This window comes from Oryzias latipes, chromosome 7 (assembly GCF_002234675.1).
Source record: "Oryzias latipes chromosome 7, ASM223467v1".
Taxonomy (NCBI): Eukaryota; Metazoa; Chordata; class Actinopteri; order Beloniformes; family Adrianichthyidae; genus Oryzias; species Oryzias latipes.
In genome coordinates, this window is record NC_019865.2 from 8474311 (window position 1) to 8486438 (window position 12128).

General features: G+C 36.7%; 1 protein-coding gene across 1 annotated transcript in view; it reads right to left on the reverse strand.

The window, feature by feature from the left end:
- Positions 1-12128, reverse strand: part of LOC101156495 (kazrin) — a 155657-nt gene that overhangs the window by 20474 nt on the left and 123055 nt on the right. The window contains exon 4 of the mRNA XM_011476908.3: positions 9347-9538. Within this exon, the coding sequence (XP_011475210.2) occupies positions 9347-9538 (192 nt within the window). The remainder of the gene's footprint in view (positions 1-9346; positions 9539-12128) is intronic.

Here is a 12128-nt window from a genome sequence, read left to right on the forward strand (position 1 = left end):
GGATTAAACAACAGGAACAACAACATCAGAGGCCTGGTTTGAAGCCACAGTTAAAAAAACTGAATGAAGAAGAAATGTGTCACTGTTTATGAAAACTCCTTAATCCCTTCACGCCGTATGCTGCTAATTTGCAAAGTATCATTTAATCTCATGGTGTTCTAATGACGCCAGCCTAACGTGGAATTGGAACCAAAAAATTGGCATTGGAAAAATATATACATATATATATTTGGAAAAATAATGACAAGACTTACATTTTAAACCAAAAGTAACTTTAAAAAAATTCATATACCTCTCAAGTCAAACTTATTTTGCATTGTTAGTCTTACTCATCTCTTTTTTACACTATTTTATTTTTACCATGTCCGTTTTCTATTGATTCTTTTACTTTCAATGCCAAAAAACTGGCACTGTTACAAGAAGCAAAGGGGCGGAGTTTGAGGGTCATGGCTCCGAATCGCTCGGATATAGAAAGGGCTTTTTTTTAAAAAAAAAGAGAAAAGTGATCAACTAAAAATGCAAAATCAGATTGACTTAAAACTTTTTAATCTTTTACGCATTCAATGTAATCCCAGCGGTTTCTGAAACAGAGAAAAGCACCATTGAGCTCATGTGCAACACTTTACAGTATCTTATGCAATGAATGTAAATTAGCTTATCTTGATGAAGAAAAAAAATGGATTTGCACTGTTATGCAAATAAGTCAATATGAAAATTCACTTTTCTCCACGTTAGAATCACAGTGATGGCGTAAAACCGGAGTGTCCAACTCCAGGGCCCACCGGCTAACATCCTAGTGCTTTTAAGCTTTGTTCTTCCTTCTGGTGATTACCTGGATCAGGTGTCTTCAGCCCAAAAAAAAAAGCTTTAGAGGTAGGTTAGCAGGAAAACATGTAGGATCCTGGCCCTTTTTTCATGGAGTTCCAGTTGAAGAGTTAAGATATATCACAGAGCATGTATTACTTAGATGCTGCCAGTGAAATCTGTGTTGTTAAAGGGTTAAAAGCTACACTAAGACCATACTTTATCTCATTAGTTCCCCTAAAAAGGATCTAATATGTCATCTTTCTCTGTCTAGCTGAAGTGGGGCATCTGTGGGCCGTCTAGATTGACAACAAATGCTTCTTAGTATCTTGCAGTGTTTACCTTGATACTCCAAAGTCTGCTGTTGATATCTTGTCGTGTTACAAACCATTCTTCATAACCAGAGTCCAGCCTTTGACTGAACATGCACTGGTGGATGGATCTGATTAAGAGTTTTACTCCAGAAAATATAAATACAAGGTCTTCCGATGTGCTCAAACCACTGCAGTGTCACCGTCTCCTTGGAAAAAACGCTCCTGCTGTCATCTTTATCACTTTGTATGACACTTTCCCTCCAGTTTGTGCTTAATGCTAGCATGGCTTTTCTCACCTGAAGCTGCATGATCTCTTGTGTGAGAAGTCACAAAGTGTAGAAATGTATGTGATGCCACGTCGAAAATGTCTGAGACTTGATCTCATGCTTTTAAATTAAAAATAAATAACGATTGAAATGACCTGTTTCAACAGAACAACACGATTAGAACCGTTTGCTCAGACAGAAGCAGATAAAGCAGGTAAGTCTCCATTTTAATTACATATTTTTTTGCTAAACAAATCAGCGAGTCACATCTGGTGTGGGTCCTTGGGAAAGACCCTTAATGCTACTGCCTAACTATGTATCTACAAGTCTGGGTCCCCCTGTGCCGGTCCCCAGCCCAGCTAATATACAGCGTTGCGTCAGGAGAAGCATTCAACGTAAGAATGCAAATCAGTGAAAGCTGATTCGCTGTGGCGACCCCTGAAGAGATATGCCGAATAGTGAATAACAACAACAGCTGAAAGAAGTGTGTTTGTATTCAAGAACAGGGAAACAATCAGAAAGCAACCGTTTGTTTTGACACCAATTTCACTTACATTTCTGCAAAACAACATCAATGTCCATATTTCCTAATTAGCCGACATGATGTCTGATCACACCCTGTTTGCACTTAGTTATATCTGCATAGGAGTTTATCAGCTCACCACACAGAAGCTCTTCTGCTGCTGAATCCCTTGGGCTTTGAGTAGTTTAATGTGCCAGTCTACTGTTCCAGTGCGCTAAAAGCCCTCATCTGCTCGGCTCCTCAATGATGCTTTGCTGCTGAAGGATTTAATGAGGGAGCAACAGAAAAAGTGGACTTAGCCACCCATTCAAGCAGTGGCTCCTAGCATTTTGAAATTGGAAAAAATATGTATTTGGAGTTCTAACACTGGTTGACACACACATTTATGTAATTCTAAAAATGAAGAGTCTGATGCAAAACCAAGCAATAGGGTTGTATCTTTATTTGTTTCTGCACATGTTGTTTTTTAATAAAGATTTCTGATATGTTCACAATTTTCTTTAATCTTTTGATGATTGTTTTTGGAAAAAATGGAAGAAATGAAAGTTGAACATCACGTTTACAACAAAATCTACTCAAATATAAGCCTTATGACAGATTTTACTTTATTTTAATTAACGTTTTTTTTGTTAAGTCAATATATGTATTATTTTACTTAAAGTATTATACTTAACACTTAAGATTTTAGCTTTGCTTTGTAAAAAAAAACGTTTTTTTTAATAGTTTTGGTTTTTAACAACAGCAAGGCCACATTCAAGCAGTGTGAGCCTCCCTTGAGAAAACAGCCTGCCTGAGGATGTGAGGGCTTCTTCCACTATGGAGATTTTTAAGGAAAAAACTTAAACTTCTTGTTTTTAACTAAGATTTGAAGTCGGTTTTAAATTTCCTCATGTTTTAATTTGATGTTATGGACATTTCTCCCCGTTCGATTTTTTACAATGTGCAGATTGTACATGATTACTATTTTTACTATTATTTTATTACAATTAATTTATGTAAAATTACTTTGAGGTGTTTTGCAAGAGGAAAAGTGCTTTTTTCTTTTGGAATGTAAATCAATTCAATAAAGCACTTTAAAGAAAAGTCCTTAGATAGATAATCAGCAGTTCCTCTGAATCATAAGAACATACTCAAGACATTCCAGTCCAAACCTTTCATAAAACATCCTTCTTAAAATAATGAGAGACCAAGTCATGGTGACAACTCTCCAAATTGTTTAAGTCCTCAGAAAAAATGCTTTTACTCAGTTATTACTATTATTATTCTCAAGAGAAATAAACAGACATTGACTCATTGACAGAGTTCTATTGTTTGCATTTGAAATGCTAAATCCATCAGCTGAATAATGAAGCGAATGCCTCGAGGCGGTGCGGCTTGCTCCTTCTCTTTCTCAGTAAAAACAAACTCATGATTTGTATGAGGCTTTGCATGTTTACCATAAACAACCGTCACAGATAGATTGCGTGCCCCCCCCCCTTCTTTTTTTTATTATTTTAACCTTCTTTTGTAAGTAAGTGAACCACTAAAACCCAGATAAATGACATTTGCTCAAAGTTTGAAGCTGATTTGTGGGTGGACTGTTAAAGCAGAGATTTTTCCAAAATGTTGGTCAGCTCTTAAGTAGTTAGTTAGATGTAGCAACCCTCTGTCCTGGTGTGTATGTGTGTACATCCTGATGTTTTTGTGTAGCATGGAATGACCCTAAACAGAGCAGGCTGTGTTCTCTGACGACTCGATAATCTATATCGGCTTCCCTCCATGCCGAGACTCTTCAGCAACAGTCAGAGGAGCACACTGGGCTTAAAAATTGTAAAACAGAAGTTCGCTAAATAAACACATAACATAAAAGATCATTTTGATCAGCACACTGTGCTTTACTCTTTCTTTTTTAATATAAATTGCACCATTACAATGTCATTTCTGAGCTCAGACTTCGCTGTCTGAACCAAAGTCTTTTAATTAATCCCACGTTGTGTGAGAATAGAGAATATTAACAAGGAGAGCAGGCGGATGTAAAGCATACGTGCAGAGAAAATGAAAAGTTTTGCTCTTTGCTCCAGTTCTCATCTTATATTCATGGGTGCTAGAAAATCTGAATGTAATTTGGCTGCAAACTGTCTTAAGTGAAGCTGGAGCAGCAACAGAGTTTCTGTGAACCATTTGCAAAGTAAACAGGTATTATCTCAAGAGGCAGAAAGCAGGGAGGGGAGGCAGATGAAGGTGTGATGCCTTTCTGTCGTGCTACACCCCATTTCCCCGAGCTTCTTGCCTTTTCTTCTGAAGCAGAATAAAGGAAAATGAAACAGCTTCTCTGCTTTCAGTGATTGCTGGTGAGCCATCAATAAAAACACTCATTTGCTCAAGTTTGGCAAAACTGCTGCCATTTTTTTGGCAAAAAAACAAACAAAAAAAACACTTGGCATCTGGTAAGACGCCACAACATGCTAGCTTTAAAGAAAAAGAGAGAGAGAACGAAAGAAAGTCAATATTTTCCTTTCAAGCAGCAGCATATGGAAAATGTTAATGAAGTATAAGATAAAGAAGGTTTTCCTCCACATCAAAAACCTTTTCAAAAGGAACACATTTCTTAACTCCGACATAAAATAATGTTTATGGTCAAATCCATACAGAAAAATATCTCTAAACACCTTATTTGAACTTAAGATTTGTTTCAGTTATTACACATCTTTTTCTTATTAAGTGAACCTGATATGAGCACATCTTCATCAAACAAAATATTAAACTTTTGTTTAAGGCAGCTTCAAGCTTTTGCTTCACTAATGAAAGACTTGATAAAAGCAAAATCATTTCTTTGTTCAAAAGCGTCAGATTTTAATTTAATGAGGCCATTTCTTTTGACCTCATAGAACAAACAGTTTTATTCCATGGCCATTTTATGTTAAGATTTGACAAATGAGCAGGAAGCAGAGAAAGAAGCAAGACAAGATTAACTCTGCCTAAAGTCCTTTGTCCTTGTTCCCCATCCTGCTTTAGATGCTTATAATGATGCTGGAAGAACCATGTCCTAAATATCCCGGCAATGTGCACTTTACATCCAGACCGCTTTACTTAGCTCATTTAAAGCTTTATTTCTATTTTTTATATACTTTTACTTGACACCATCACTTATTGTGGGTTTAATGATAAAACTATAATCAATAAAAGTGTTCAGAAAAAAAAATGTGAGAAGAAAAGCGATGGCAACATCAGGAAGAAGGAACGTCAGAAACTGGAGAAAGCCTGGAAAGTGAAGGTGACAGTGGTGCCTGTGGTCATTGGAGCACTCGGGGCAGTAACCCCAAAGTTGGAGGAGTGGCTCCAGCAGATTCTGCAAAGACCTCAGACCTCTGAGTCCAGAGGAGCGCAGTGCTAGGAACAGCTAGCAAGATACTGCAGGACCCTCTGGTAGAGGACCCAGAGGGTGGTAGTGTGGTAGTGAAGTAATGTCCTATTCCAGTAAGAGGATCGGTGTAGAGTGAATAAAGTTTTTGCTTTTGTAGATGGAGTCAGATGTTGACTTCTGTTGCAAAGAACAGATCGGAAAGAAAAATAAATCTTACTGCTGTTACATCTGAATGCAAACACATGAATGTTTGAGTCTGTGGTGGAAAGCTCAACCTCAGCTTCAACTCTTACAGATTCAGGAATAACAAAAAACGTATTTTTTCTTCAGGTTCACAGTTCTTTCAATTTGCCTGTCTGAACCCACTCGGATGAATCAAACTTCAACAGCCAATTTCCTCTTGTTCTCCCACATATCCCATCTTAATTGGACAGGAAATTTTCTCTGCTTAACATTTCTGGACATTTTAAGCCAAGCAAAGACCCCTTTTATCAAGCTTTCATTACACACTGATTACTGTTACAGCTTGCTAGGATGGCTAGACTTTTGCTTTCATTAACAGAACTAAGTCATAAATGACAGAATGGCTTTTGAAACTACACTGTTTACAAAGCCAAAGCTGAGCAGAAGTGCACTGTGGTGTATTCTGCCTCAGTCCATTTAGCTTTCAGGCCTTTTTATGAGAAAAAGCAGCAACAACAAGTATCCCTAGCTTTTATAATATCACTAAAAAAGAGCTTGCCATTTTTTTGACTGCATCTCATGTTGATAATCTCCAATCTATAAAGCAGAGCCTGCTTTTTACTAAAACACTCATGTAGCTCCATATTATTGCCTTATTAAAAACACAGCCACACTTTCTTATCAGGTACCCCATAACATGGATATAAAAACACTTTATTCCAATTTAGGACTATTAAAGATTGACTTTTTTTAAGTCTGGCTGTTAATGATAAACTTTAGAGTTATGTCCAACAACATGTTATCATTCTGCCTTGATTAAAATGTTCCGATGCATTGACTTATAATATTTTTTATTACATGCAAACCAGCGTGATCTGAAATGGCAATGCAACACTAACTTTAACTGCAATTACTGTTTTAAAGACCCACTTTGATGAAAACTGTGTTTTAGCGTTTTAACATGTTCTTTTGGTATTTCTCTGATGATGGAGGACATGTATTAAGAAAATAATCTTAAAATTAGATTTCTGAGTATTTATGTAATCTGGGGTGAAACAAGAGCAGACAAAAAAATGCAGTTTAAAAATGTTCCTCATTTTCCTCATCTGAGCTGGCATCAGGCTCACACTGTACGGCTGGACAGCTCCAATATTCTTCATCCTTTTGTTGCAAACGATAATGTTATGGGGTTGCGAGGGGCTGTAAGCTAGTGGGAGAGTGTGTAAACAGAAAGCTCTCTGCAACGAGGATGGGAAGGGGCAAGATTGCTCCACATATTGTGAACAATTACATGATCACAATATGTTTGATGCATTTTACACAAAAAGACTAACATTATTTTGATGTTTTCTGTAGCTACACAAAAAGTGGACATATTAAAGTTCTATTAATTTTTCTCTTGTCTTAATCAAAGATGAAGTCTTTGAAAACTTTGAATAAAATCTTTTATTTATTTTTAGACGAGCTTTAGCTGGTATTTTTGTTGGAACTGAGAGACTTTATCAGCTAAATCGGAACAAGGAAGTGAAGACTTTAACCACTTCTGATTGGTCAGACTGATGACGTGTGATTAAGCCTCCAAGGATGATTGGTGGAGAGAGTTAAAGGGGCGGGACTTTTCAGAAAACAGAGCTGAAGCTGCGGCTAAATCGCGGTACCGTCATTCTTATCAAAATGTCTTTAATAGAATCAAATAAACACAAAGAAAAAAGTATTTTATGATCTTTCATATTCCTAACTACTCAGTATTTTATCAGGGCCTGTTTGGATGAACAAAGAGCTGATATCCTGGAGATATTAAATGTTTTTAGATCAGTTAATGAGGGCAATTTCCAACGGCACAGCTGACCATCTCCCATGGCACACTAGTGTACCACGGCACACTGGTTGAAAAACACTGTTGTAACCCGTTAAGATGAAACTGAATTCTCATTTAACATCAAACATGCCAAAAATTGAAGCAAACTCACAGGGACTGATGTTCTGGTTGGTATTTTGTCGCATAAAAATTAAGACTAAGGAGCATAATGCAGCAGGAGTGGGACTGGTAAACAGAAAATCTAAAGGAGCCGACTGCTGAGTGACAGCACTTTGCTCTGTGGAAAACATTGTCATTTCACTTTGCCTGTTTGTGTCTTTCTGTTATTTTCTTGCAATATGTTACCTTTTTTTCTAAATGTGAGTCTCTGAATCTCCAGTGATGTTTATAATTTACGGTTAATGAAAAAAACTGAAGTAACGTGAGTAACACTATTGCAAAATCTTATGACAACAAAGCCAATTTCTCTGTAACCTTTGTACTTGGCATCTATGTGGATTCATTAAATGCACAATGTAAACATTCCCTTCCTTTGTTCTTGACAGCATTGTTATTACATGACTTACTGTATTTGAACCGCAGCTGGGAAGTAAGATAAAAGCCCCGCGTAACACAAGATTGTCACTATGAGCCTCCAAACACAACTCTACAAACACACAATGTGACAACTAAAACCCACATCACAGAAAAGTTAATCATACAATAGCTGTGGTTGATTACCCACATTTTGGATATGTTGTGCAAGCAATAGCATACTAAACTAAACGCCGCCTTAGTCTACCATACGTTTCCAACACCAAAATAATAAATAAAAAAACTAGATAGATGTACAAAAATACAACTAAAACATGCATCAAATATTAGCTAATTGTTGCCCTTTCTGGTAATAATTTTCATTGGCTGAAAAAACATCTTTTTTACTTTCCTTCATTATGTTTTTTTGTTACTCATAAAAAAAAAACACTTGGTAAAAGCAAAACATATACAATGAATCTTCCCTGTCTGCTTGAGAATTGTCTCCAACTGAGAAACTTCCCTCTCCAGGGTAACAATGGCTGCCTCTTATCAGTAGAGGGGGCAGAAGGGGCTTTTTTCATCTTTTTCTTGCAGCTTCAAATTCTGCTGATCTTGGGGTTTAATTAAAACTTGAGAACTGGGTGAGCATCAAGGGAACTGTGCTAAACTTCATTTGCTTTTTTTTAAACCAACTCTTTGAAGGAAAATCTCAAGGCTCAATCAGCTCGGATATTTTGGTGTACCACAGATTTCATTTAAGGTCCACCTTTGCTTTTCATTGACAGGTGTCTGTCATGTCATGAATCCACAAATCCCAAATACTGGGTTTCTGTCTGAGTTGAGGTTAAAATTGAAAGAAAACTAAACATTTTTTGTCAGCGCCTCTGCCTTAGTAATGAATTGAATGAGTAATTTATTCCATCAAATTATCACTGACAAATTAAAGTCCTGTGAATGTTTAGGCCCTGCAAAATATTTGCTGACCTCTGATAAGACCATTTAACATTTTAAACATTTGTAAGGCAGGCATGTGCAAAGTCCAGGCTGTGGGCCAAATGCGGCCCACATATAATTACCACAGGAACTAGAAAAGATAAGGACAAATGGTGGAACCTAGCTACTGCTAAAGGCATTATGGTATGGGCATGGGACTGCTGTTCGTAGTATGTTTGTGCTGTTATATCTGTCATTCAATAAATAAAATCAATTCAATTTAATTCAAAAAGAAATGTTGATCATAAGGGCCACCACTTCCAGGAGAAAGTGAATATTGGCAAATGTTTTCATTGTTTTTGTGTTTGACAGTAATTTTTGTTAAAAAACAAACAAACTTTCTTTTGATATATTTTTTTCTATGTGAATAAAAAAAAGCATGCTATTGCAAGTCTGAACAATGTCAGGCCATACAGTTGATCCTGAAACATTTTCATCTCCCCAAATCTGGCCCTCTTTTCAAAAAGTTTGGACACCCCTGTTCTAAGGCCAGAAAAAGCATTGGTCGGTTTTATGTGTTGAGCGGAACAGCAACAGCCTCCCCGGTCATGTTGCATGACTTGCTGCGACACGCTCTCCCCTCACCTTGCAGAGCCTCCTTGGCTCGGTCCAGCTCCTGCTCCTTCTGCGTGAGCTGCACACGGAGCTCTGTGATGGAGAGCACATCAGCTGAGGATCCGCCCTGGGTTTCCTCCAAGTCTTTGCTCAACATGTCCTTCATCTGTCGCAGCAGGTGGACCTCCTCCTGGAGCTGCGCCACCTCCTCACGCAGCAGAACTACAATGCAGAAAGTGAGAAGCAAGCTTTAACCAGAAAGGTGAGGCAGTGTTTATGAACAAGAAAACACCCCAAAGCAGAAGATTCAGATTAAGTTAATTGACAGACTCATGCTGTGCGCCTGTTTCCATCAGGTTGCATAAAATCAATTTTAGATCACTACAGGGGACTATGTTTAATTTTTGAGTGAGATAAAAGCTGCATCAAATTACGTACCGTCTGTGATACCAATCACAGAGATCCCGCAGATTAATACAGATAAGACGCAGATCCTTTAAATTGTAATTTTCTTTGAAAATGCCTTTAAACAGGAGGTAATCTCTCTCTGTTGGCAGGAATTATGACAAAAAAAGTTTCCATTTAAAGTTCACTGAAGGATGATGTGCTCTGTTCCACTCTGGTTTGTCAAACCATAAAATATGAGAAGCATAAGAAAATTGGATTTTTCTCATTCAGTTTGAATCAAAGAAAACTTGTTAAATGCTTTCAAAGCACTAAGAAGAAAAAGTAATTTAAAACAAAACAACAGAAACATTTCATGCTTTATCTTCACGCATAAGGTTTGACAAAGAACGGCAAAATAAATTAAAATAACTTTCACACAGTGAAAATCCTTATTGTTGTGGTGTAAGAAATTTGATGAGTTTTAGTTTTTTTGCTCAATCCTCATCACTTGGAACAACTGGGAAGAAAAAAGCCGATTTAATCAATTTTTAAGTGCTTTAAATTACTCAAATCTTATACTCATATCTCTAAAAAGAGGAGACATAAAACCCTACATACGAAAGGCATAAAAATTATATATTTATTTGCAAATATTAAGAATAATGTGGTGGGGATTGGAAAAATACACAAAGAGTTAGATCTGAATGTAAAGTCTGGAAAATGTTTTAAGAAAAACGTCAAATATTTGCAAACATTTAAAGGTTGGTGGATTTAAAAATGTGATGACAAGCAAAAGTCCCACAGCATGATATTTAAATGCATCATTCTTCTCCTATTAATAGTAAATGAGAAGGTTGATTTCCCACCCATATTTCAAATGCATTTTGCTTCTGCAAATAAAATAAATAACTTAAATGAAAAGTTTTAAACTGTCCGCACAGAGGGAATCAGATTGATTTAGTTAATTATAGATTTAATGTCAGTTTCTGCTTTAATGTTGCAGTTGGAGTAACATTTTCAATAAAGGTTATGTGAAGAAATATTGTTGTCTTAGGATCTGCAATATTCCAGAGTGTCATAAAGAATGTCTGGACAAGGAAAATGAGCTGAAAAATCTGGAACAAAGTTAATATAACTCAATCATAAACGCTATAAATGTTAGAACCACTTTTGGTAGTTAGTTGCAGAGCATTCACCGTTTGCAAAAAAGAAAAAAATCAGTGATCTTGGAGAAGCTTTTGCAGCACATCGAACAAATCAATTCAAAGAGTTCTGAAAAACACATTCTAAATGCCTCAACCCACAAGGATCTGAAATGTTTCATTGTTTTTGTTCCTCACCACTTTTTCTTTAGAAAAACGGAGGATTATAACTCCTGCATGGCTTCAAGACTCCTAAATCCTTCCTCATACCACAAAAGATCACAGAAATGTACTGTCTGTGAAGCAACAATCATCAGCAATAAAACGCTGCTTCTCTTTTGAAACTGTTCACAGGAAGAGTCAATGCAGCTGATGCCACTTCATGCTAAGGAATGAAACTGAATTGTAAAGGAGAGGGGTCAACCACGAGATCCTTCAGCTCCATAAGTGTCATTATGCAGAGGTGAAGCACATTTTACAGAGCAACTCAAACAGCATTACTGTTGGAGAAAACTCAAATAAATCTTGAAGTCACACTCCCATCCTCTTTATATCTTTAAAGTGTTCAATGTGGTCTTTCATTTAAATATGCAATTTTTAGCCCCAAAAACCTGTGTGGAGTTTCTAGGACATATTTTCTTCAGAGGGGCAGTAGTTCATTAGAAATTTGCCTCTAAATTGTGGGCGTGGCCACAAGAAAGGGTGGTGGCTCGCCCAAATACGCCACAAAGCTCTTTTTAAAAAGGCATTTTTTCCATCTGCTTCATCTGATTCACAATGATTGGAATAAAGAAATACTAAGAAATGCAATTTTCAGCTTAATTTTCTATATATTATATACTACACACTATGCACCGTCAGAAAAATTACCAGAAGAACATGTTGACAACCCCATTTTCATTGAAGTGTGACTTTAAAGAAACTGTAAACCAAACGCCGCAGCACACTGGCTTTTGAATATCCAACACTAAATAATTCCTTAAATCCCTTATTTATTAGGTTTGTTTTCATACTGATTGTGCAAGAAAGCAACACAGTATAAGAGAAAAGAGGGAGTTATAAGTTATAATCTGTCCCAAAATCTCCCAAAAAGCATCTCTTCAACACTTCTCAGGAGAGAATGTTACAAAACATAGAAACTTTTTTTACTTTGAAACTTAAGCACAGTTCTAGCACAGTTGAATGAACTTGAAAGATGCAAGATGAAGTAAGTCGTTGGTTCAGAACAAATTTTTAATAGCAGACAATTCGTGATGATCCACTTTGTAAAACCACAAAATGAC